The sequence below is a fragment of the Dromiciops gliroides genome, chromosome 1 (genome assembly GCF_019393635.1).
Source record: "Dromiciops gliroides isolate mDroGli1 chromosome 1, mDroGli1.pri, whole genome shotgun sequence".
Classification (NCBI taxonomy): domain Eukaryota; kingdom Metazoa; phylum Chordata; class Mammalia; order Microbiotheria; family Microbiotheriidae; genus Dromiciops; species Dromiciops gliroides.
In genome coordinates this window covers 735493148-735519482 of record NC_057861.1, presented here as the reverse complement: position 1 = coordinate 735519482, position 26335 = coordinate 735493148, and the positions used below count along the sequence as shown (strand labels likewise).

The 26335-nt window shown below is 47.0% G+C and overlaps 2 protein-coding genes and 1 pseudogene across 2 annotated transcripts in view; 1 reads left to right on the top strand and 2 right to left on the bottom strand.

The window, feature by feature from the left end:
• ATXN7 (ataxin 7) overlaps positions 1-26335 on the top strand; it is a 139482-nt gene that overhangs the window by 43568 nt on the left and 69579 nt on the right. The window lies entirely within an intron of this gene.
• Positions 9140-9295, bottom strand: LOC122734288 (60S ribosomal protein L39-like). The gene has a single exon (XM_043975001.1). It carries the CDS (start codon positions 9293-9295, stop codon positions 9140-9142), a length of 156 nt encoding a protein of 51 aa, XP_043830936.1.
• On the bottom strand, positions 17358-17885 carry LOC122734287 (annotated as a pseudogene).

Here is a 26335-nt window from a genome sequence, read left to right as displayed (position 1 = left end):
CCAAAGAAGCTGAATAGAAGAGATATTGGGGAGAATCAACAGGGAGATGGCACTGATGTTAAGGAGGCTCGGGATAGGGTTCTTGTGGACGGTAGGCAAAGCCAGCTACAGTTTCATAGAAGGGGCAGAGTTGGACCTGGGATTTTGTGGATCCTCTTGATAGGAGGATGGGACAAGGGCAGGGATTTCCCCTGAAAATCATTAAAAGTGGGTAAGTGCCATCTCTTCAGAGGCAGTATGTGAACAGAAGGCAGCAGGTGATCCCTGTTGGGTCCACCAAGAGTTTTGCCGGGGAAAGGAGGTGAAAATTGAACATCTGTCAGTATCCAAGATCTCTTTGGTTCCTTCTTTTCTCTGCTGCTCCCTATATGTATCCCCTACCTTTCCCCAGATGGTCCAGTGTCAGCTGTGGGTTTATTTGTACTTCGGAAGGGTCATTTTGTTCCTTTCCTTGCCACGTTCAGATTGTTTTTCACCTTGCCTTTATTTTGTGCGATAATCTTTAATAGAATGTGGTGGCAGTAGTGATTTCTGTGGAAATCATCATCACATTTTTATGTTTTTAAATGAGTGAGTTGCAAAGAAAAGATAAAGCTAGGATCATTCATGAAATACTCCTGAATTTTATCCAAATTATCTTTATATGCAGTTAATAGGAAGAATGTTATCTGAGAATATGAAAGCTAGAAGGGAGTTTAGACATAATCCAGCTCACTCCCTCTACATTTGAGGAAGCTCCCGGAGAACTGAGTCACTTAGCATCCTTAGCTTTCCAGAGATGATCTGGTCTAGTAGACTCAATGCTAAGCCATCAGTAAGGATCCCTCACAGCTGCATGTTGACTTAGAAAATCACATATTAGCATTGTCTATGTTCTGTTTTTATTTTGCTAAACAGTTCCTGTTCCGTGCCCTCACTGGGGAGGGTTACAGGCTCTTCAGTCCAGCTCCTTCACAGGTGAGAAAAGGAGGCTTAGAGGATAAATAATTTGGCTGAGATGAACCAGGTGAAGGAAAAGCAGGGCCCAGCTTTGAACCCAGTTCACCAGTTCCTAATCTAGTGTTAGTTCTCCTTCAGTGACTGTTTCTTGGCAGGTCTCATGAGACACCCCACCCCTGGGTCCAGTGGTCTTCTGAGTTGTTCAGGATGCTGTATCCATGAGTTTGCATGCATCTCTCAAAATGAAAAGGATAAACGACTGTTAGCTTCACAATTACTTTAAAAGTTTTCCTTCGACTTGATGTCCAGTTTTTAACTCATTTCTCTGTTTTGGAAAGAATACTAGAAAGGTTGAGTTGGCCCACCGGAGGGAGAATAGTTGGAATTGCCAGCCCTTTTTCATCCTGTGTTTAGTTAGAGAAAATGTGCCCCATCCGTCCATCCTCAGGCATGGCTCCTACCTTGATTCCAGTTAAGACCACAGCTTGGAGCTGGAGACCCTGTTCAACCATTGTGGGTCAGTGTTCGGGGGTGGGGTTCCCTTTGACTCCTAGGCTTAGCTAGGCCTTGACACTGTCCAGAATGCAGGCTTTCCTGTGGGATTGAGGCAGAAGGGTAGCAACCAAGTGTGAAATTCACATTTTAATGGGCCCGTCACAAATTAATAGGGACAGAATTGAGCCAAGGGCAAAATGTAAGTGCCAGTTAGTGAAACACTCTAGGCAGCAAATCAGAGCTAAAAAACCAGGGAATCTATAAGGTTAGTCAGCAACCTCAAGAGAGCTGGGGTCCAGTGGCAGGTTGATACCTGGAAGGCCATGGCTTTGCACTCTGGTGCCTGTTAAGGTGTGGGGAGGGCAAGCTCCCTGGTGGGAAGAGTCCCTGCGTCATCCCCATGTATGGTTTATAGCCTCCTTCCCTAGACTCTGAGCTCCTGGAGAACAGGAGCCATTCTTTACCTTTCTCTGTATCCACAGTTCCTGGAACATAGTGGGTGCTTAATAAGTGCTTGTTGACTGACTGACTGACTGAACTCAGGTTGTCCTTACTCTGACACTCTCTTGCAGGCACTCACTTATGTGCTGGAGATGATCTCCCCCCCCACTCCCTCCCTCCTCATTCTCACTGTTTTGTTTTGGTTTTTTGGAGATGATCTACATTTTTTTAAACAAGTTAATTTCTTTGAGGATGGTAGCGGGTTAGCTCCTTTTATCTCAAGTGCCCAGGTACACTGCGGCCCAAGCCTAGAGAGCTGGTGGTCATCACTGTTCTGTGGCATTCCTAGAGGGCATGTAGATTGCGTTAATTGAATACCTCTTGTTACTTTTTTCCATCTGCATCTTCTTAAATATTAGAATTTATTCCATTTTCTTTTTCTTTCTTTCTTTTTTTTAATGAAAACAGCCTGTGGAGGAGGGTGGTTCTTTAGATTTGGGCTTCTGGATTGGGCAAACCAACCAACCCATTGAGCTCCCCCACCCTATCCCACCTCCATGGTCCAGAAATGGAATCCTGTGCAGTCTTATGTATGTGTGTCCTTTGTCAGTCATAGGCACTGGTCTAGCAACATAGAACCTTCTTTTGAAATTATGAAAATTAAGATTACTTTGAAGACTACTCACATTTAGTAATTATAAGACAAGGCTATGGGTGGTTTTGTTTTTTGTCTTTTAGTCTTTTGCCTTAAGTTTTGAAGAAAGTCACGCCCTTCCACGGCTGCTTTTATTCTCATGGCTGACTATGTGTCCTGGTGAATGAATGGAAAAGGTCTACAGAGCTCTGAACTCGGGGGAAGGCCTCGGTGGTAGCCCTTCTTGGGGGCACCACTTGTGTTCAGTCCTGGGGCTTTCCCTGGGTCAGGCCGCAGTGTTTTCCCTACTCTTGGGTGTTCACATCTCCATAGTTTCATCCCTCACCCTGTCCTGTGTCCCAGCATGGTAACACTCAAAGTGCGGTGGGATCTTGTTGCTTGTTCCTGGTGTTTTCAGTTTGTTTTAAAACCTCAAAGCCACTGTGTTTTTGTGTTTTTTCTAGTGGATTGGGACGGGACGGGACAGGACGGGGCGGGGCAGGGGTGGGGGAACCAATGTATGGTTTAAAATTTTTTATTGATATATTTTGTTTTGATGTGTACCTTTATTTCCGAACATATTCCTCCCCTTCCCACAAAGCCATCCTTTACCTCAAAGAATGAAGAGGGGAAAAGCCCGGTTCATCAAAACTGCCCAACATCTTAAAGACATCTGACTTAAGATGTTTCAGATACTCTTTGCCCCCTGCCCCCTAACCTGCCGGGAAGCTAGGGGCACCAGGGTGCATGAAAAGTAATTAAAAAAAGAATCAATCAATGGAAGGTAACGTGTCAGCAGATGGCAGATAGAATCATTCAGGATTTATACCAACTGGAAAGTGTTTCTAAAAAGAAAGGGGGAAGTGGAATTCCTCCCCTTAAATAGCATTTTAGCAACGGATTACCTCCTCATCACATTGATATTCAAAATTTACAGCAGTATTTCAAAACTAAATGTAGCCGATCTGATTCTTGGAGTCTTTTTTTGATTGAAGTTCTATGCAAAAAATCAGGTTTTGAATTCAGTCTATTTTAACACTCTCTATGACTGTAGGTAGGGAAGCAAGGCAGAGGGGTCGGTATGTATCTATCCTGTACAGCAGGGATTACTGCAAATGAGCAGAAGAGAAAAGAGAAGGATGATTTTAGCTACTCATAATACAAAAGTAGATTAAGTATTTTTTCTCTTTATTATAAAGTCTCTTGTTAACTTACCAATTTTTTTCTCCTTCACAGAAGGGATAGTCTAGAGAAAAATAATTATCCAGTGTTTATCCATTAGGAACACATGTTAACAGATGATACCCTCCCCCTGCCTCATCCAGAATTCTACAGTCTTATGGAAGAAGGAGTGGGTTGTTATTGAACCCCTTACCTGCCCTGAAAAGTGTCTTGAAGCCCACTTAGGCTTGTAGTGAGCAAAGAAATTTAAAATATTAGAATTCCCCTTTATGGAAATCATTGGGATATAAAAAATGAATTGTTAAGAAAATATTTTCTTCTTATTAGGCCAACTCTGGAATTAGTGGCCTTCCCCACCTCTGAAGGTTTGCAAGCATAGATTGGCTGGCCACTTGCTTGGGGTGTCATAGAGGAGTCTTCGTTAGATTTTGGTTGGACTAGTTAGCCTCAGGTACCCCGAAAGCTCTAAAATTCAGTGATTCTGACCATCTTCTCTTACCTATTATTTGACTGTGAGCTTCTTGGGAGTAGGACAATCTTTTGTCCCTTGGCAGGGGGTATCCCCAGTGGTTAACAGTGTCTTCCTGCCACATAGTAGGCACTTACTAAATGCAAATTGAATTACTGACTGAATTCTTGATGGACAGTGAAAGAAAACACTACTGTTTTCCTAATGATAAAGTATAAACCATGAGCTTGGGTTTTCTTATTTCTTTTAAAAATTTTTTTATTACTGTAGTTCATTCTTATATCCTGCTAATTTCTATAAATTTCTACAAATTGGATAGTAGAGTGCCACAGTGGATAGAACACTGGGCCTGGAATCAGGAAGACCTGAGTTAGTTCAGTTCTGGACGCGTCCTAGCTATCTGATCTTGGACAAGTCATTTCACCGTTTGCCCGTTTCCTCATCTGTAAAATGAGCTGGAGAAGGAAATGGCAAAACACTCCATTATCTTTGCCAAGAAAACCCCAAATGGGGTCACAGAGAATCTGAAAAACAACAAAAATTTCCATAAATATCTTCTCCCCCCCCCCCATCAAATCCTTTTGAACAAAGAAAAATAGTTAAGCAGAAACACCTGGGCAGTAGCCTCCTACTCCCCTGTACAGATGAGAGAAGTATGTTTCCTTATCTGTTCTCAGGGACCATTGTTGGTGTTTTTGTTTTAATAAATTAAAGTCAGATTTCAGACATAGTGGATAGAGGTCTGAGCCTGGAGTCAGGAAGACCCAAGTTCGAATCCTGCCTCAGATACTAAGCTATTGTGTGACCTGGAGCAAGTCCCTTCCCTTTCCCTCAGCTTCCTTGGCTGTAGAATGAAGTTAATAATAAATAGGACCTGCCCCTCAGGGTTGTTGTGAAGGAAAGTACGAAGAATGCTTTGTTCCTCTTAAAGCGGTGTCAGTGGGAGCCATAGTCGTTACTATTCCCCTTCTTTTTAGTGATCCCTTCCTTCACAAGGTGGTTATTGTGCCTATTTTTCCTGTGCTGCTGCTTTGCCACAGTGCATATCCAAGCTTCCCTTGTTTTTCTGAATTAACGAACTGGAATTTCAAACCTTTTTTTTTTTTTAAACTCTGTTGGAAATGGGAAGTTGGCTCTTTTCATTTCCTCCTTGGCTCTTGTGTTTTGACCTAAAAAGGGAGTCATTTAATTTGCATTTTCGGTGTCTTCCCTACATGCTGAGTGACAGTGCCCAGCTGGAAATCTGGGGTTTGGGTTTTCTTGAGGCTTCTTGCAAATTCTTTTCAAGCCACTCTCCCCAAGAGTGAAAAGGTGAATGTTCTTCCGTGATTTTTGAGGTGGCAGAAGTAAAAATGAACTGGGGACGTCCAGAAATGGCACCAGAAGAGGCAGTTTCGGTCGTCACTGGGATTGTTTTTCTGCTATAGACCTAGCTGTAGAATAAGATATTTTTTCAACTCTTGGAAACTCATAACTATCCCCACAGGTCTATTAGGTGGTATTGTTTTCTTTAGGGCCTGTGTGTGACTGATTTTAGGGGTACAAGGTGGTCCCAGTTTAGAGAAGTTCACACTTAGAGATACACCCAAGGCCTTGATGGTAGCCCATGTCTCCCAGTGGGCCTGCAGGCTCCTCGGCCTTGCCCCTCTTCCCCCCCTGCAGAGCACCTCTGCATGTGCCTTAGGCCCCCCCCCCCCCAGCCATCTCCTGACTAATACAACTTAATCATTGGTTACTGTATTGACGTGTTTAAAATGGGTTTAGATAGACTTCACAGAACTTTCTAGCAGGTGCCATGCATTTAAGCTTGCTGTAGTAATAGGAGGATTTGTTGTGGTCATTCCTCTAGAAAGTTGGGCACCTGGTCCTTGATTCTGAACGTAACACATGGTAAGAGAACATATATTTCTGTGTGAAACCAGATTGGAATTAGATTTCCAGCCTGCAGTTCTTAGAGCGTCGTTGGTATGAGGACCAGTCGGCAGCTAGGTGGCCTAGTGGTCAGAGCCCTGGGCTTGGCATCAAGAAGACCCATCTTCTTGAGTTCAAATCTGGCCTCAGACACTTCCCAGGTGTGTGACTTTGGTTAAGTCACTTAGCCCTGCTTGCCTCAGTTTCTGCATCTGTAAAATGAGCTGGAGAAGGAAATGGCAAAACACTCCATTATCTTTGCCAAGAAAACCCCAAATGGGGTCCCAGAGAGTCAGAAACTGCTGAACAACAACAAAAAGGGATTAAAGGGACCAGCCTGTGTGGAGTCCTTTGTAACTGTCAGTTGCCTGTAAAGGTCTGTTATTTTTGTAATTCACATCGAAGGTGCCTTTTCCAACTAACCTTCCTTCTTTTGGGGTTCAGCTCTGCCTGTTTTGGGGGGTTCCTGTGATTCTGAGTACACACACCTAATAGGCAGTGACGTATGGATAGTCAGGTGTTAGGTTACATGGCTGCTGCTGCTGCGTTCATTATTTTTACATATTTTATTATCGAAGCCCATAAATGTTTGCAGTCTAGTCAATTGTTCATTTAACGATACTCAAGAAAATAGGCGTTTATAACTCAGGTGTTTCTTGTCATCTATCTACCCCCTCCCATGTAGTCCAGTCACCATGATTGATGGCTGGCAGAAACCTCCCATTTATTGTGCACCAGACATTTTCGGGGTTTGTTTTGGCAGGAAAAGGAGGTTGTTTTGCTTTTGTCCAGAGCCCCGTGGGAGTGTTTTTAGGGACTTTGTCCCTCTTTCCATACTTCATTGGGTACATTCAGGTATTCCTTGCTTTCCAAGGTCTTATTGAAATATAGGTGGTCATGCTCCCTTCTTTCTCTGCTTTGAGACTTAGGAAGTTCTCAAACTTCTATGAAGAGGCAGCAGCCGGATCCCCTTCCCTTTTCCCCCAAGTGCGAAACTCACCCTGAGGGGCAGAAATGAACCGAAGCCAGGCCCAGGCATCCACAAGATGCAGCTTCCTGTTCCTCTGCTCTGGTTGAAACAGTGGCCTTAGGCCTCGTGGGCAAGTGTAAGAGAGGTCCTGGTCCCAGCTCCGGGTTCAGGCTGGATGCTGCTCCCACAGGAAGTTCCCGTCCAGCCATTAACCTCAGGTTTCCACGTCTAGATTGCCATTGGGTTTGCTGATTTGTGCCCACAATGTTGGATTTGGGACGTGCCCACTAACGAGGAAGGTTGATTCTTTCCCTGAATCCAGTGTTTCAAGAATGACCGCAGGGTGAAGGTCAGTGCTGGCCACCTTGATGTCCGTGCATTCTTGGGGTGTTCATGGCAACAGATTCCCACTAAGTATGTGCCGCGGGTCGCGTTTTTCACTGTTTTTTTTTATTTCTTACATCCCTGCCTCTGCATCTGCTATTGATGAGGACCACGAACCATCTTGTGCGGAAGCATGGCTTTGATTTGGGAATCGCTACCTACATAAAAGTAAATAACTGGGTGGCTGAGCCCATGGGGGCCTAGGATCATGGCCCTCTGTGATGCCTCAGACCAAAATTGGGACTTCTTCAGTGCCTGAATGTGAAGTCCATTTCCAGTCCTTTGTGATGGGCTCATGATTGACCACCAGTTTAGAAGACTAGTTTCTAGTTATATCAGTTGTCCCCTAGGATCCCAGTGAGGTCACATGGCCTTTGTGCATTCTTCCTGGGTGTCTGAAATAGCTGTGGTCTAGCACCCAACCATCCCCTGCTTTCTGAACTTTGAGACTGTTTTCATCATTCTTGACCTCGCCTTCCTCTTGATTGGGTCTTGCTGTTGCCTGTCAGCTACACATGCTGTGTGTCATCTGAAGAACTTGTGTTTGCCCGAGTGTTAGACATTAGCATTCCATAAAAACTCATCGTCAGGGGTGTTGCTGAAAAGAGGATGTGTCCAGCATTAATTAATAATAAGCAATGGATCTCATTCACAAGCTCACAGCGATAGTTCTGCCAACACAGCAGGTAAAAAACAAATCATTTGAAATGCCCTTTTTGGGAGATCCATGGAGTTGGTGAGTCCTGGCATCTCTCTGTGCTGTGTTGCTGGCAAGGGAAAATGATCTAGTTTAAAAAAAAAATTCAAAACCATCCATTTTTCTTAAATAATTACAAAACAGAAAACTACATGAACATATGATTCATAGGTAGAGATATTTAAGATACTAAAGTTTGTCAGTATAATAGTAGGAGACAGAATGGGGCCAATATATCTATCCATGGTTTTGCCTTTTTAACCCCAAAATGTGAAAATCTTTTTTTTTTTTTTTTTTTGAGGGGGGAGATCCCGGTCTTTTTTATTGCTGAGAAAAATGAGGACTAGAAAAGTCAGCATTTCAGCCAGCCACTTCTTTTTGAAGGAGTAGATTTTGTCATATCAGCAAATAAATCCATTTTTAAAAACTATACCTCTTCGGACATTTATCAAACGCCTGCTGTGTACCGAGAACTGACTGACTTGGTTTGACAGTATCATGATTGGATGTTGTGGGGTCAGTCTTGTGTGCAGATGGATCAAGTGATTGTTTTAATTTGTGTGTCAAATAAGTCTTTTTCATAGGTTCCAGGTGGTACTTGTAGTGCTCAGAGTGGTAATTTTGGTCGGTTAGTATTTGAATAGCAGAAGTGTGTGGGTGGGCAAAGGGTGGTCTCTGGACTGTGGATTAAAGATGAGGAACATACAGTTAATATAAAGAGTAGATTCATTTAGAGTCTACAGTAAGTGTAGTTAATTGACTTAGAATGATACAGAAAGTAATATTGGATGATCAGAACACTAATCTTGGTATTTTTACATGGTATTGGATAATAATAGGAAGTGTTTATATAACACCGACTTTATTCACTGTGCCACCTAGCTGCCCCCTACTTTTGTTTTTTCTGAATAAGATTTTTTTATGTCTGCACTTTTGGAATTTCCAAAATCAGGCTGGCATCGTAAGGTGTTTTGGACTTGGTAAAGAGTAAATCTAAGCTACCATCGTGGCGGTTCTTTATAAACCCAGCTTGGTTCTTCTCCAGTGTCTCCTCTTGGAGTTATACTTGATCTTATTGCCAGTTTTCATGCGAATCCACCGAGGAATTGGGTGATTTTGCTTCTGCTTCTTTGCAAGGAACCTCTTGATTCTGAAGGTCTCATGGGAAGACATGGTGAGGTCTCAGCAGGGCAGCCAGAAAATAGCACAACCGAGGTTCCAGTGGCAGCAGATTCCGAGTCTTACGGCAGAAAGCAGCTCAGTGTCACCTACAACCGCGCACAGGAAGATCAGGAAAAAAAAGACCCCCTACTTATTTTTAAAATAATATTTTATGTTTTTCTAATTACATATAAAGATAGTTTTAAACATTCATTTTTGTAAGGTTTTGAATTCCAGACTTCTTCCCTTTCTCCTCCCAAAACCAGCAAGCAATCTGATATAGCTTATACATTACAATCATGTTAAACATACTCCACATTAGTCATATTGTGAGAGAAGAATCAGAACAAAAGGAGAAAAAAAAACACAAGAAAGAAGCAGCAGAAACAACAACAACAACAACAAAAGTGAAAATAGTATGCTTTGATCTGTATTCAGATTCCCTAGTTCTTTTTCTGGATGTGGAGAGAATTTTCCATCTTAAGTCTTTTGGCATTAGAAGAGCTAAGTCTGTCACAGTTGATCATCACACAATGTTGCTGTTATTGTGTACAATGCTCTAAGGGTTCTACTTACTTTGCCCAGCACATGTAAGTCTTTCCAGGTTTTTCTGAAATCCGCCTGTGCATCATTCCTTGTAGCACAGTAGTATTATTCATTCACAAACATATATCATAACTTCTTCAGCCATTCCCCAATTGATAGGTATCCCCTTGATTTCTGATTCTTTGCCACCACAAAAAGAGCTGCTGTAAATATTTTTGTACATGTGAGTCCTTTTCCCTCTTTTATGATCTCTTTGGGATACATACTTAATAGTGGTATTGCTGGGTCCCAGGGTACGCACAGTTTTATAGCCCTTTGGGCATGCCCTCCAGAATGGTTGGATCAGTTAACAACTCCACCAACAATGCATTAGTGTTCCAATTTTCCCACGGCTTCTCTAACATTTATCATTTTGGGGACAGTTATTTAGATAACTACTAGTATAGCCAGTATTTGAATACCTGTTGAGATGGTGGACAGGAAGAACGAAAATCACAGGCAATCTGAAAGCTTTTCAGACTAATTTCAGAAGCATATATCTTAACTCCTTAGGTAGTTGATTGGTTGTCCACTTCCTTTGCTGGTTTTGGTCATCATTTGGTGCAAGTGTGCCGGCTTGAAGCTGGGTGGTCAAAATCTCCAGGAGCAACGGCAGACAGTGGGACCCGATCAGTCTAAACTGCTTCTTGCTTATTCGCTGTAGCAGCTTGTACATCATGGTATTAATTAGCTGGGAGAAAGGTTGAGACCTTGGATCGTTACAGAGCAACAGAGAAAAATCTACTTCCTTCTGGCTGTCCTTGCTTCCATGGACCTGTGATTTCCTCAGTGTGGATGTTCCCTCTCTCAATGCAGATTGCCACCCACCCATCCTGTCTCCTCCTGTGCTGCTTCTGGCCGTGTGATCCTGGAAATCCCTGCCTTATCATCTTTGATCATTTGGGGTTCCCAGGGTGCGCTTCCTGCTCTCCCTTTCATTATCATGTGATGAGCTACTTTCCTTTTCCAGGCATGCATGAGATATTTTTTGCCTCCTTGTGGGCAAATTTTGAAGCCATTGTAGTCTCCTATCACCCCTACCACTCCCCTTAATACCATTTTGCAAGTTAGCATTCACTCTAGAGCAGAGCTTCTTTAATTATTTCCACTCTGGATCCCATTTTGCTCAAGAAATTCCCCCTCTGCCCCCCTCCCCAAGGCAATTGCGGTTAAGTGACTTGCCCAAGGTAACACAGGTAGTAAGTGTCAAGTGTCTGAGGCCAGATTTGAACTCAGGTCCTTTTGACTCCAGGGCCAGTGCTCTGTCATCCACTGGGCCACTTAGCTTCCACTACCTGAGAAATTTTTATGTGATCCCAGGTATATAGAGTATATAGACATAATCTTTTACTGTTGCCAAATAATTCGTGACCCCACATTCAGTTACACGACCCCATATGGGGTAGCGGCCTACAGTTTAAGAAGCTTTACTCTGGGTGACCGATTGACCCCCTGCTGCCTTGGGCTGTCCTGCTCCAGTCCCTGGGGAGCAGACTGTTGGAACTGCTCTCTCCTCGGCTGCCAGGCTCACTTGCGGCCTTCTGCATGAGGCCGTACGTGCTCTGCTCCTCTCAAATTACTTCATGTCTCTGTCTCTTTTTAAAGTTCTCTGTGCATTTGTTAGCCTTCCTTCCCCCCCACCCCCCAGTAGAATACAAGCTTTCTGAGGGCAGGAAATGCCTTTTTGGCTCTGGCTCCTCGTGTCTGCCCACAGCTGGAGCTCAGTAAATGCTGGTTGAATCGAATTAAATTTGATGAGGATCAGCCGCACGCGTCCTTGTCGGCTGGCGTTGTTTCTGGGCTCTTTCTGGCTTGTTCATGGTGGGCATTGTGGTGTGTCCTTTCACTTTTCTCAGAAATGTTGATCATCGGAATCCACGTCTTTATTTCTGTGTTTCCTGTTATCAGGGTCAGGAGCTGGGTCAGGTTGGAGCCCTTGGGGTTGCAGGCAGCTTCTTCTCGACTTATCTTTCCTTCTCATTTATGGTTAGGCCTGACCTCTGCTCCCACTGGTTCTGATCACCCTTAGACAAGTGACTCCCACATTAGTAACTTCTGATCCCTGGTCTGCCAAGAGCTAGGCATTTCTCCTCTTTTGTGCTGTTGTTATTCAGCCTTCCCGGTGTCCTGTGCCGCCCACTTTGTTCTGGAAGAAGACATGCCTGCCATCTGGGCCTGCAGCCTTTGGCCCCTTTCATCCATCTCAGGCCTCATTAGGAGAGGGAGGTGTCCAGGACAAGGTGGGGGTAATAGTCCTGAATGACTATCATAGGAGGGGCATGGGGAGAGAGGCAGCATAGCATAGGACAGAGAGAGCTGGCCTCACATCAGGAGGCCCTGGGTTCAGGTCCCTCTTCTTACTTGTACTAGCTGTGTGACCAGGGCCAAGCCAAGTCACTTAATCTCTCAGTGTTTGAGAGCCTAGCTTCTTAAACTGTGGGTTTAACTGAATGAGGGGATCATAAAAAGTTTGGCAGCAGTAAAAAGGCAAAAAAAGGGTCTGGAGTGAAAAAGTTGAAGAAGCACTGTTTTAGACAAGTCTGTGAGACTATACATTGCAGAGCATTGGTAGAAGAGGTGGGTGGTTCCCTGTATGAATGAAGTGACCGGTCCACTAGGGAGCACCCAGGGTGAAGGACCTAGAGCAGACAGTCTTGATCTGTTTTGTGCTAGAGACCCTCTGGGGAGTCTGGTGGAGCCTGTGGAGTCTTTCTCAGAAAAGATTTTTAAATGCATAAAATAAAATACACAGGATTCAAACGGAAAGCACTTTGGAAATAACAATTATTAAAAGTTATTTAAAAAAAATAACTTCATGGACCCCAACTCTAGAACCTCTGGCCTAGAATTGCCCTGCATGGGCAGGGTGAAGGTGCCAAGGATGCTTGGTCTTTTTTGGGTCCTTCATGCCTTTCACATCTTAGCCTAAGTCCTGCCTTTTCACCAAGACTGGCTGGTCCCTTCTCCCAGGGGCCCCCCAGCACATGTATTTGATACAAGCCAGTGCCTATCTGTGTGCCTCATCTCTGTCGGTAGAGAGAGGGCAGACTCTTTGGGAGAAGGAGCTCATTGACTTTAAGCCTTTGCTCCTCACCGGGCCTGCTTGGTACATAGTAGGTGCTTGTGCTTGATGGATGCTTAGCCTTGAGAAGAAAACATTTGGGGGAAAACTCACATAGCCATGTTCGAGAATGTGAAGGACTGACAAGAGAAGGAAGAGACTCAGAATTAGGCCCAGGGGTGGAGCTCTCCCAGAGGCCTTCACTGGTTGGGTGTGGTGCAGAGGGGATCCTTGGCCTCCGAGGTTCCCGCCTGCGCCCAATCTCTGGTTTTCCAGCACGTTTTTCTCTGGGATCACCTTTACGTTAAAGGTGTTGAGTGTCCAGGTATGTGTTGCTTTGGTTCAGATCATTTTGTCCAATTACTCGTGGAGTTTTCTGTCCATCCCCTGAAATACATGTTGGTGCCCCAGCTTCTTCCAAGTCCCAGATAAAATCCCACCTTCTGCAAACAGCCTTTCCCAGTTTACCTTGTGTGGGGCTTGTTGGCCCCTTCGTTTGCCTCATCTCTCCCTTAGATTGTGAGCATCCTGAGGTCGGAGCCTGCTTTGGCTGCCTTTGTATGCCCAGTACTTAGCCAGGACCTTCCTGGCTCGCAGGAAGTACTTCATCAATGTTCCTTGACTTGGCCTGAAGGTTTCTTTGAGTGTTCCAAGGTGGGACCGAGGCTACCACACAAAACGATGGGTCTTCTCCAGGAGACGCAGAGAGTTGTTCTTCCAGGTGTCTGCAAGTCCTAGATGTCCTCTCTCCTCTGTTAGCCTGGGCTGAGGAATATGCAACAAAGCTTTCTTGTCCCTTTGTAAATGGTCTTAGCGCCCCTGTGCCTCATTCCACCATCCCTGAGCCTGAAGCATATGACCAAGGGCCATTTTGGCCGGCTTCCCGGCTGAGCTCTGTGCACTGGGGCGCCTCCTAGCGGTTTAATGGGTTGCTGTGGCCACATCATTTATTACCTGGTGGAGGGACAACCTGCTGGTAACGAGCAGCTGCTTTGAACTGAGGTAGGCAGGTGCTTCAGGTCTGCCGCTGGTGCCAGGCTTGAAGCCTTTCCAGTTTAGCCGAGAACAGCCCCGTCTAGGGCATGGCTTCTTGGCCGGGGCGTGGGGGTGCGGGGTTTATGGATGGATTTCAGGGGGTGTGTAGACTGAAATGGGAAAAACCCAGCATGTTTATTTTCACTGAGGGCTCGCTGAGATTTAGCGTTTCCTTCAGTCATGCACGTAGGCGTATTAGCAGTACTGGGGGCTTTGCCACGATAGACATTACGGATCTTTTCTTATCATGCTGTAGTTATTGCACATCTCTCCAAATATCATTTACACTCATCACTGCTGTGAAATGACTGTAGCTATTAGACTTGCCCTACATAGGATGGGATTTCGGTCGTCCAGTCTACAGACTTCCTTTCAGTGGAATTGGTTTCCTTTGTAATTGTATGTGTTTTATGCATTTCAAAACAGTATTCTGAGAAGTCTGTAGGTTTTATTATTACACAAAGTGTAAGACCCTCCAGTCTTCCAAATCACTGATAATAAGAGAGAAATACAAACCAAAACAAGCCTGAGGCTTCATCTCATACCTGATGAATTGGCAGAGATGACAAAAGGTGGGAACAAGCAGTGCTGGAGGAGCAGTGGGGGACAGACACAGGCGTGCATTGTTCGTGGGGCTGTGAATTCCAGTGTCCATTCTGGAAAGTAATTGAGAATTATGTAAATCAATTGACTAAAATGCCGCCCCTCCCTTGAATCCAAGATTCCACTGCTAGGCTTATACCCCAAGGAAATCGTGAAGGAGAAGAAAGTCTCTCAGTCTACCAAAGTATCGATAGCAGCACTTTATTTGTGATTGCAAAGAATTGGAAACAGGGTAGATGCCCCATTGATTAGGGATCGGCCAAACAAAGGTTGCAATGTGAATGGCGTTGAATATGAGGAATACCGAGAAGCATGGGAAGGTTTGTATAGGGGATGCAGAGCAAAGGAAACTGTAAACACAATGGTTGTGGACAGAACCATCCCCCAGTGGTAGAAGTGAATGTTGCTAAGTACCAAGATGGCCCAAAGAAGTTCAGGGAGAGGACGCCCCACCCCCATGCCTGCAGACCAGGGAGACCCGCAGGCTGGACCGATGACCTGCCTTTATTTTTAGACTTCTGTGATATGGTGATGGTTTTCTTGTTTTTTTTTTTAATCCTCTCTTTTTGCTTTTTCTCCTTAAAATATTATTCATTATGAGATGGCTCCCTGGGAGAGGATGGCAGTGAGAAATAGTGGAAGACATTCTGGAAAAGTAAGAAACGAACAATAGCCATAAACATCATTTTAACAAACCAAACAGGCCCCGATCCAGGAGATTGAGTGTTGGACTTTGGGTCAGGAGGGCTTGGGTTCCAAACCTACCTCAAATACTTATTGGTTGTGTGACCCTGGTCAAGTCACTTAGCCTCTTTTCAGGTCTTATCTTCCTGGCCCTGATACTGCCTCCCTAGGGGTCCTGAGGAGATAATGTCCTGCCCCGGGGGCCCTACTCTGCTGGGACCAGGTAGTGTGGGGGCTGGGGGCTGCCCAAGGCTTGCTGCGGTGGCTTCCAGTTCCTTCTCCTCATCCCGAGAGAGGATGAGGATGGCTTTGGGAGGCCAGGCTTTGCTCCTTGGGCGATTTGCATAGAATTTGGTAGAGACAGACCTCGCTCTCCATTTTAAAAGGTATCAGGTTTTTATTTTTATACTAAATCCCCAGGAAATTTTAAATGCTGTCAGTTCTGTGAAAAGGTAATTAGGGAGCATGCAGGGAATGTGTCTCACAAGTGGTTGGTTTGGCTTCATTACTCAAGTCTTTATTTGTCTGATGAAAACATCTTGTAATAGAATCCCTCTGCGAGCGAGCGGCCTTTTTACATCTTCCCAGGCAAGGACTTAGCCATAATTATCCTCTGTCTGGGCACAAGTGTGTGTGTGTGTGTGTGTGTGTGTGTGTCTGTGTGTGTGTGTCTGTGTCTGTGTGTGTGTCTGTGTGTGTCTGTGTGTCTGTGTGTGTCTGTGTGTGTGTGTTGTGTGTGTGTCTGTGTGTGTCTGTGTGTCTGTGTGTGTGTGTTGTGTGTGTGTGTGTTGGTGTGTGTGTGTCTGTATGTCTGTGTGTGTGTGTGTGTGTGGTGTGTGTCTGTATGTCTGTGTGTGTGTGTGTAGGGGGGATCAGAAAAGCCCCCCCCTTTAAAGGCTTGGCGTTCCCGGGTGCAGGCTTTGTCCTTTAGAGGATTATGGGGGGGGCAGCCTTTGAAGACCCCCGAGACTAGGCCTGTCTGTCCTGGCCCAGGGACACTGAGGTGTGCTCAGGCCTGGTTTGCGGGCCCCTCTCAGGGGATGGACTGGGGTTCACTGCCAGCTCAAGGCTTGGCCCACGCCAGTGCCGCCAGGGGGAGGAAAACCCTGGAAACCTGTTCCTTAAGTACTGCAACTTGTTGGCTTGATCAAGGGTTAATTAGTGAGAAGTGGATGATAATGGCTGAGTCTAATTCGGTTTGTGATTCGGAAAATTGGCTTTGGCTTGATCTGAGGGAAGGCCTCAGAAAGCTTCTCTCCTCCACCCCCCCCTTGTCTGGGATCAGTGGCACCACCTGGTGGCCAGCATGAGGAAGTTTCTGTCTCGGTCTCTTCCCCTCCTCCTCCTCCTTGTCCCCCCTGCCCCTCAGGCTGACCTGCCCTTCCCTTGTAGCCCTCTTCCCTTCTGTGATGTTTTGTGAGAACATCACAGAATCCCAGGGAGGACGCCCCAGGGAGGACTCTGCTAAGTGGTTTTCCGGGTTCTGCCTGAAGGCGGCGAGAGGGAGCCCCTAACTGTGGGAGATTGTTTGTTGTTGGGCCATTTCCCGGCCTCTTTGTGGCTTCTGCCTTCGGAGGTCAACTGGAATCAGTCAGGTTCTTCTCGAGGCATCTAGGGGGCGTGGATACCGTGTTGGACTCGGGGCTCAGGAAGGTCTGAGTTTGCATCCTGCCTCAGTTACCTGCTACTGGCTGTGTAACCCTCACCTTGTGAGATGGGGATAGCCCGCTAAGGTGCTTTGCAAACTTTGCAGCTCTGCCTACATTCTTGCTCCTACACATCACAGCCTTTCACCATCTTCCTCCCCCAGCCTTCTCTTCTCCAGCCTGAATGTCCTCTGTTCCTTCAGGTGGTCCTCTTTATTATGTAGATGCAGCCCAGCTTCTCACCATCCTTGAAAAAACAAAACAAAACAAAACATAACACATTTATTTATACATTAATGTTGAGGGCTGGAGTAGAGTTTAAGAAAAAAGGAAAACAGTATGATACAGTCCTGTAAGAAGAGAGAAGACAGGTTATGAGGAAGGGGAAAGATGCGCCCACATACACATACACACAAGATGAAGGGAAGATCAGCTGGACAGCTGGCGTCAGGGCTCCTGGCTAGCTAGTCACCTGCTTCATGGAGGGTTCCAGCAAATACCTTTTAAAGGCTGTGGGGTTTGTCCAGAGTTCAGCAGCATGTGTTCAATGGGCTGTCCATGTTGGGTTCTCCCAGCAGGCTCTGGATAGATAGTAGAATGGTCCTGACATCATACAGAGCTGACCACTTGTCCTTGAGGATGTCCAAACAGATATTGCCTTGGGGATCCACATGAGGATGGTAACAGGGCGTGACAAATTTCACAGTGGGAGCATTATATGGGTAGCCACTGGGGAACTCCAGGGAGAGCTTGTACCTGATGTCTTCACATACCATCCCAGCAGCCTCACGGATGGTCCCAACCCATTTGAAGAGATCGTCAGACTCTGGGAAGGCAGAAATTCCTTTGTCTCCAGACATCATTAGGGTCTTCAATTCCTGCTGTAACCTCTTGCCTACGAATCCAAGGGTAGCACCCGCCCCAGGCTCATCCCCCTTATGGGAGGCTGCAGCGGCGCAGCAGCCGGGTCATGGTTCTTCAAGGCCATGGGGGACCAGAGATAAAGCAAGAGAAACTCCCGGGTGGCAACTGCCCTCACCGTCCTTCTTAAAGGACAATGCCCACAACTGGGCAGAGTACTGGAGCTGCAGCCAGACCAGGGCCATGGTAGAGGGCACTTAACGAGTGACCTGGGCCTATTCAGAGAAGTGTGCCTGCTTTGCCTGGTCTTGGCCCAAGATGACACCTGATTTTTTTTTTTTAAGTGAGGCAATTGGGGTTAAGTGACTTGTCTAGGGTCACACAGCTAGTAAGTGTTAAGTGTCTGAGGCTGGATTTGAACTCAGGTCCTCCTGACTCCACTGCGCCACCCAGCTGCCCAACACCTGCTTTTTGGACGGCTTGCCTCACACCGCTCATTCAGATTGAGTCCACTAAAATGTCCTCATCTTTATCCAACAAACTGCTTTGCGACTGGGCTTCTTCCGGTCTCTTTTGGGAGGTTGATTTTTTGAACCCTAACATGGAGCTTTACATTTGTTGATTTGTCCCTACCCAATTTCATCTGATCAGATTTAGCCCAGGGGACCAGCCTTTCAGAGATCCTTTGGAGTGGAGGTGCCCTGGCCGGTTCTTAGTGACCCTGCTGCAGTACTTTGTCTCATCTGCACATTCGATGAGCATTTTGCCTCAGTGATAACATGTCCAACCCCGGGCACTTGTCCTCTTCCATGCCGTGAGGGCCATTCTCCGCCTGTCTCCCTGAGTACACCCCCAGTGTCTGTGACCAGTCTGATGGCAGTGGGAGGTGTGTGTGTGTGGGGGGGGTACTTGTGAAGTGAAAGGTGACACCATAAAGGCTGCTGCTGTGACCCCCCGAGGCCAGTCAGCCACCCCTTCAGAATCCTTACAGAAGTCATCCCCTCTTCTCCCCAGTCGGGCTCCTCGAGGCTGGCAGAGCACTTCACATCTGTTCTCTCATTTGATCCACACGTATGCTTGGAGGGAGAGGAAGGGGTTGGACCCTGCTGTGAGGCCCGCACCCTCTGGGCCAGAGCCCCCGGGAGCTCGGGGCTTCCTCTTTCCAAGTATGATGAGGCGGCTCCTTCGGGCCTCTTCAGCCCTCTGTCTGCCGTGCCTGTGTCTCTGGCCTTGAATGTAGCTTTCCACGAGGGGTTGGCTAGAGGTGGACTGGGGATGGCGATTGGCCTTCCTGGGCCCACAGTAGGAGGGAACTGAGCCACGTGAGACGACATCAGTGAGGGGCTCTCTGTGCCAACCCCCTTAGGTGACAGATGAGGAAACAGGCCCAGGAAGTTGGGTGACTTGCCGAAGACCCCACGGGGGTGAGAGCCTGGGCTCCTTGGGCCGCACTGCACTGTCTCAGAATTCCTTCCAGCCAACATTGATTAAGTGTTTGCTGTATGCTAGGCATGGTGCTAAGCATAGGCGATCCAAATACTAAAAGACAGGCCCAGGCTCAGGCTGCCTGGCTGGCTGGGGCTCCAGCACCGGGGCCCGCTCTGCACCCCGTGGCTGTGTGGTTGCACCACAGATGCTTCACCCTCTGGACCTCCACCGCGGATGTAGGGTGTTGGGCCAGTCCTTCCAGGGCTCATCATCTGTGAGTCTAAGATAAGGCCCCCACAATGAGTCCAGTCTAGGACTTCTCTCTTTTTCATATTTCAGGTGCAGTGAGTTATCTGGGGGCAGTTATGGGAATCTAACCACCATTTGTAACGTTGTTTCTATGAGAAAGTACATTCTGATTTCGAAACAGCCCGCCACAGAGCGGTTTGGGAACACCAGCCATCTGTGTGCAAGACGGGCACTTCCTGTCTAAACACTGTGCCCGTGGTGGGGGTGCTGCAGGGACAGAGGGGGAGCTCCGTCCAGTGGCCACACCAGACTGTCCTAGGCTAGTTGTCATTGCCGATGCCCAGTATAGAGCCCTCTCGGCATTTCCTGTACCTCTGAACTGTCCAAATGATGGCTTATTTCAGGGGCCGTGCCTGGTTTTGCTTACAATCAGATCAGACCCGGGGGGTGGGGGGTTGAGTTTCTGTATTCTGGATGGGTGGCGGAGTTGGGTGTTTGTGCACCTTCCACCCCGAGGCCTCATCTCTGAATTCAGAACACGGAGCTGGCCGAAGGAACACTTCTTCACCTAGGGAGAGTGCAGAGGCTGTGCGCTTGGCCATGCGCAATTTGCCTCTTTGGTTCAGTCACTGCATATGCTGAAGGATGGGCAAATGAATGCCGTGGGTCGAGGCAGCACTGCCTTCTTGTCATATCTTGATCCCACGCCAGCTGCTCTCTAATGCCTTTGCAGACCCCTCTCAGTGGAAGAAGCAGGTGGCCAAAAGGCATTTATGTATGTATGTATTTATTTATTTGTTTTTTGTTTTGTTTTGTTTTGCAGGGCATTGAGGGTTAAGTGACTTGCCCAGGGTCACACAGCTAGTGTCAGGTGTCTGAGGCCTTATTTGAACTCAGGTCCTCCTGACTCTAGGGCTGGTGCTCTATCCACTGCGCCCCCTAGCTGCCCCCAAGAGGCATTTATTTATGATGTCCTTTTCTGTGCCAGAGACTGTGCTGGAGATGGAGGATATAGACACAGTAGAAAGCGGTCCTGCCCTCAGGAAGCTTCTTTTCCAGGGGGGGAGAAGGGGGGTGTGCAGGCACTTTGGTGTCTGAAGGCCCCAGTCCCTGTGGCTGCTCTACTCTTGGGTCCTGAGGGCTTGTGTCTTATCTGTTGAAAGGCCGTGTTCCCCAGGAGATGGCCACTTTCTTGAAGGTGGCACAGATGGCCTTTTTTGTCTTGGCATTTGCAGCCCCTCCTTGTGGGGCCTCGAAGGTAGAAGGTACTCACAGAGTGCTGGCTGGGATAGAACCCTGACCCAGTCCCTGCCCCTGCCCCTGCCCCTGCCCCTGCCCCTGCTCCTGTCCCTGCCTCTGCTCCTGCCCCTGCCCCTGCCCCTGCCCCTGCCTCTGCTCCTGCCCCTGCCCCTGCCCCTGCCCCTGCCCCTGCCCCTACCCCTGCTCCTGCTCCTTCTCCTGGGATGGTAGAAAGGCTCTTGTAGTGATGACACGCTGCTCCCCTTTGACGATCTCAGACATTCAGGAAATTAGCAGCTCGAATCTTTACACAATCTGACCTGTGATTTAACTCATGTAGTGGAAAATTCTGTTCGCAGATTCCTCTCTAACCCTTCACGACCCAAAAGCCTGTGATGAGTAAGTAAGTGGTACATCTCATAACCGGATTGAGGATTGTCGAAGGAACCGATTGTAAAAATAACTCCAGACCTCTGTTCTTCACCCAAAAATGCCTTTCTGCTCCAGCAATTTCCTTCCTTCCCACCTACTCTTAGTAAAAGATAGCTCTTTCAGGATCATCCCAGTAAATACATCTGTGTCTGTCTGCCCTGCACACTGCATGTTGGTCTTGATTGAGTAATAAGGCTCATTCAGTTTCTTTCACTGCCCATGGATTAGTGGACAGAGGACCAGGTCATCTCTGATCTGAACATCTTTGCAAGCCTGCTGTGTGTTGATGATTCTCAGATAGGACTTGGCAGTTTTTAAAAACTAACTGGGGGGTGGCTAGGTGGCACACTGAGTAAAGCACCGGCCCTGGAGTCAGGAGGACCTGAGTTCAAGTCCGGCCTCAGACACTTGACACGTAGTAGCTGTGTGACCCTGGACAAGTCACTTAACCCTCATTGCCCTGCAAAAAACAAACAAACAAACAAACAAACCCTAATTGGAGTTTCTTGCTTGATTCCTAAATCACCTCACATGTGAAAGCTAATGATGCTGCATCATTGTTTGCAAATTTGTGAATTCTCCTCCTCTCCTTGCAGCTGATTACAAGAGCCATGTTTGCATTCATAGATGTGGAAAGATTGAGATCCCTCCTGAAGGAAGGGAGAAGATTGGCCTGTCCCTCAGCCCCCACCCTTCCAGCTTGGCATCCTGGTGCTGCCGTGTGGGCAGCTTTTTCCCACCTCCCACAACCCCTTCTTGGCAGTTAGTGAGTTTGTGCCTCTGGCTCATACTGTTCTGATCTGTGCCACTGTTTGTGGGAAGAGCAGAAGCAGGGAGAGAGAAGTGCCTTGTTCTTTGGCATTGTTGTTTTTATTTCCTAAGGAGCACTCAGAAGAGGACTGAGGAGAGCAGGATGTGCTTCTTATCAAGGCAGAGAGGTCTCCGGAGGGAGGAGGAAGAATAGGCTGGAGATGCTTTTGGGGGAGGCAGGAAGAGTCAGGGGAAGCTTGGAGGTTAAGCTTTGTGAGTGCCGTGCCCATTTTCCTTCTAAATTTGCATCAGGGTACCTTGCCGTTAGGTGCTCCCTACTTTTCTGGGGCAGCTAGGTGGTGTACTGGCTAGAGCATTAGACCTTGAGTCTGGAGGACTCACCTCCCTGAGTTCAAATCTGGCCTCAAGCAGGGTGACCCTGGGCAAGTCACTTCACCCTGTCAGCCTCAGTTCCTCATCTGTAAAATGAGCAGGAGAAGGAAATGGCAAACCACTCCACTATCTTTGCCAAGAAAACCCCAAATGGGCCATGAAGAGTCAGAAACGACTGAACAACTGAAAAACCTCCCTCTGTTCTTCTGGTAATAATACATCACAGGCACGTAATGTGTAGTGGCGTGTGCATGAGTATAACCCTTGTGCTGTGGGATCAACATAGAGGTGAAATCCTCTTCCGGGTCATCTCGGGACCTGAGTACCTAAGCTTCTGTGCAAGACAGGCTCTCCTGTTACTGAACTTCATTGTTATGTTGATCCAGTGGAATGATGCATTTTGGGAGATCTTAAGGTGTCCCATAAACGTGGTCAGTTCTTGTCATTTTGTCTTTATGTGCATGACTTTGGGCTTCCTGATTAGATCGTAACCTCCTGGGGGCCAGGTCCCTGTCTTCCTCCTGCTCACTCTCAGCCAGTGGTGCTTTGTGCATTGTAGTCACGGAATAGTTGGGATTGATGGAGGACTATGACTGATGGATGGAGAAGATGAAGGTCTCCGACTGGCAGAGAGTGGGTTGGATTGGGTGAGGACAGTCCTCTTATCTCATCTTTCGTGTCCTGGAGCTGGCTGCTTACAGTGCACACCCCCCCCCCCCAAAACAACCCAGAATCCTCATTTCAATAGTCCTTTCATGCTAAATTAAAGAGCTGAAACATTATCATTTTAAAATGATTTTGATCTAATTTGTAATGTTCTATGGATCAGATACCCATAAAAAAAAAACCTCTGACAACAAGAAATTTTGAAAAGAAAGAGGGTGAGGCTGCTTAAGCCTAATGTAATTATTTTTGCTCTGCTGTGCAGAGGCAGCCTGCCAGAAGATGGGGGTACAAATTAATTAACCAACTGTTCGTAGTGATATGGTGATGTCGTTAGTGATAAGCGTGGAAGGAAGGGAGGCGGTGCTACCTTGGCTGGTTTTCTTTAATGGGGGAGAAAAATGTGGTGGCCAGAATGAAATAGACAAAAGGCTCAGGAGAAGTGCCTGGCTTCTCGGCTGCTTTCTGTTTGCCCGGAGAGAATGGCTTTTCTTGCTGGGGAATTGCTCACCAGCTGCTGCTGAAAGGAGAAAAACGTCCCTTCTCATACCACAGTTTCTCGAGAAATGGCTGTGAGTGTGGGGGCCTCCAGTTGGATCCGTTCCGATTATTTGTGATTTCCCCCAACCCGCCCGCCTGGTCATTTCCTCTGTGACTATTTTCACACAGTAACCTAAGTTAGCTAGAACGGATTAGACCAGCAGTTACTAATCCAGTGAAGAGCTGATGACTCATCAGGACACAGCATGACTGATCTGCCGCCATAGTTTTTGCATGAGCACTCATCAGAAGGTAAAGGCTATTTAACCAAGTGTCATAAACTCTGCCAGTGGTAACGCGGCCACCAAGTTTCTGGATGCTTTTGAAAAAGCGAATGTGATGTCCAGAATGTCCCAAAAGTCTCGGTGCAGTTGAAAGTGCAAACGTAAAACGGCACCAAGACCATTGGGACACCCAGTGTTTGAGTGAATTTCAGTTGTCAGCTCCAGTTGTGCTGGGAAAACATGTGACATGTCAGTGAGGTCCACTCATTTGTGACTGGGTAAAGTGAGATTCTGGCCCGTTCTTACTTATTGAAATGATTGAGCAGCGTTGACCTGGGCTGTCTTGTGAAGCTTTAGAAAAGCATCAGGTGAGAGGAGAAATAACATAAAACTCTCTTGACACATTATTTTCTCTCTATTGTGCCTTACACATTACGAAGGTAAGTTACTAAATGTGCCAACAGTCTTTTAAAAAACAACTTGAACTTGTGTTTGTCAGTGGCTGTGAACCACACCCACATGAAGTTGGGAAGAATTCTTTAGGACCTTAAAGGAGATGGTGAGCAAATGAATCCCTTTTCATGCTTTTGGTGGGGGAGGTAATTTCTAATTTTGTCTGTGTGAGGAACTACTGCAGATGGGGAAATGCCCCAAGTACGTGCACATCTGCTGCTGTTGTGCACCCTAGACAGCCATGGGGGGTGAGAATCAGGATTTGAACAGAGAACTCACTGGCTTCCAGGCTGGTCCACTATCTGGGCAGCTTCCCCTTCCTAGTTGACCCCACGAAAACAGCTGGTGAGGACTGTACAGATAGGATAATTACCTTGGGAAAAATCGCTCTGGGGTACCACCATCACTGAAGTATTCCAATTTTGGAAACCATCCCAGAAGAAAGACTACCTTATTGGTGGCCACTGTTATGACAGGCCACAATGAAGATATTAAATTCAGATGTGTGCAATGGACTCTTTAATGGCATATGAAAGACATCCTTATTTTTTGTTTAAACTTTTCTTTAAGTCTCAAAATAGGCTTGAATTTGTTTGAGTGTATGTCATGAGGTTTGGGTTTTTAGGCATATATTTTAACCATTGACCTGGGCACAGATCAGTCAGGAAACATTAATTAAGTGCCTACTGTGTGCTAGGCACCATGCCAGGCACAATGATGTTGCATCTTGAAATGTGGTTTTGAATAGTTGCACTCACATGCACACACACACCCACGTTTCAGCTTTTGGAATGTAGAGAAAATCAATCCACAGAAAGCTATTGATAAAGCATTTGTCTACAAGGGGGAGGCAGTAAAGATATCTGTTTGAGGGCAGCAGTTGCATGCTGTTGCAGAGCGAGGCCTGGATTGGGAATCAAGAAGATGTGGCTGTAGACTTGGCTCTGCCACTGCCTGTCTGTGGGACCATGGACAAGTTGGCAAAATGATGAACTTTGGTATCCTCATTTGTAGAATAAAGGGTGTGGGGGCAGCTAGGTGGCGCAGTGGATAGAGCACCAGCCCTGGAGTCAGGAGGAACTGAGTTCAAATCCAGCCTCAGACACTTGACACTAGCTGTGTGACCCTGAGCAAGTCACTTAACCCCAATTGCCTCACCAAAAAACCAAAAAGAATAAAGGGTGTGGCTGAGTAATCTCAGAGGTCCCTTGTAGGTACTGTCCTGCTGTGAGTGGATGATCTTCATCAGAAGATTTATCCTCTAAGTTTTTAGAGGGATGCTCTCCACTGATGGTATGGAAGAAAGGCCCAGCCCTGGTCCGTGGCCTCCCCCATGGTGGTCTTGGATCCTCAAACAACTCCTTGTCTGTCAGTTATAGAACAGACCCAGATACTGCAGTGGATCCATGATCTCAGCAGCCCAGCCAAGCCTGCCCATCCCTGGTGGACTCTTCCGTGGCCTCACAAACGTTCTCCGCAGTGCGTGTCCCCGTGGCCAACTTGCTCACCTTCCGCCAGCCCATCTTTTCTTTCTGACATAGGATCCTTTGATCACGTCCTCTATTCCTGTTCTTCTTTGGAGTTCCTCACAGGTTCCGTGGCGCTGCCTGCTCGTGCCCAGAACACCTCTCTCCATTGCCTTTCAAAGACAGCGAGTGGTGTTCTGTATGACAACAGGGATGAAATGTTCCTGTGGAAGAAGGCAGGCCTGTGCTGCGACGTGACGCTCATCCACACCGCTCCTGTCAGGCCAGCGTGCATCCTTGGTGCATCCTCTGTGACACACACACACACACACACACACACGCACATGCACACACGCACATACATATACACATGCATGCATGCACAATGCTGGATAGACTTCTCTGTGTGACCGTTTAGATCATGCTAAAATCTGGCCAAGAGCCGTTCTTCATCCTTTTGGTCTTTCCTAGACTCCTTGGAGGGATCCCAGACCTCTCCCAGGAAACTCTGCCATGTCTTGCACCTTGGCTTAGTCAACAAAGTGTCGTTTGCAGACAGGAGCATCCGGAGGAGGGTCACCCCCCACAGAGCTGCCTGTCAACCTGGGTTGTCCTGCTGGCTCTTCTTCATCACGGGCAAATGCCATTGGCAGACAGCTCTCTTCCCGTTTCACGACCTGGTTGATGTTTATTATCACGAGGTCATGGACATGGGGTTGTTTTTCTTGTCTTCCAAGGAC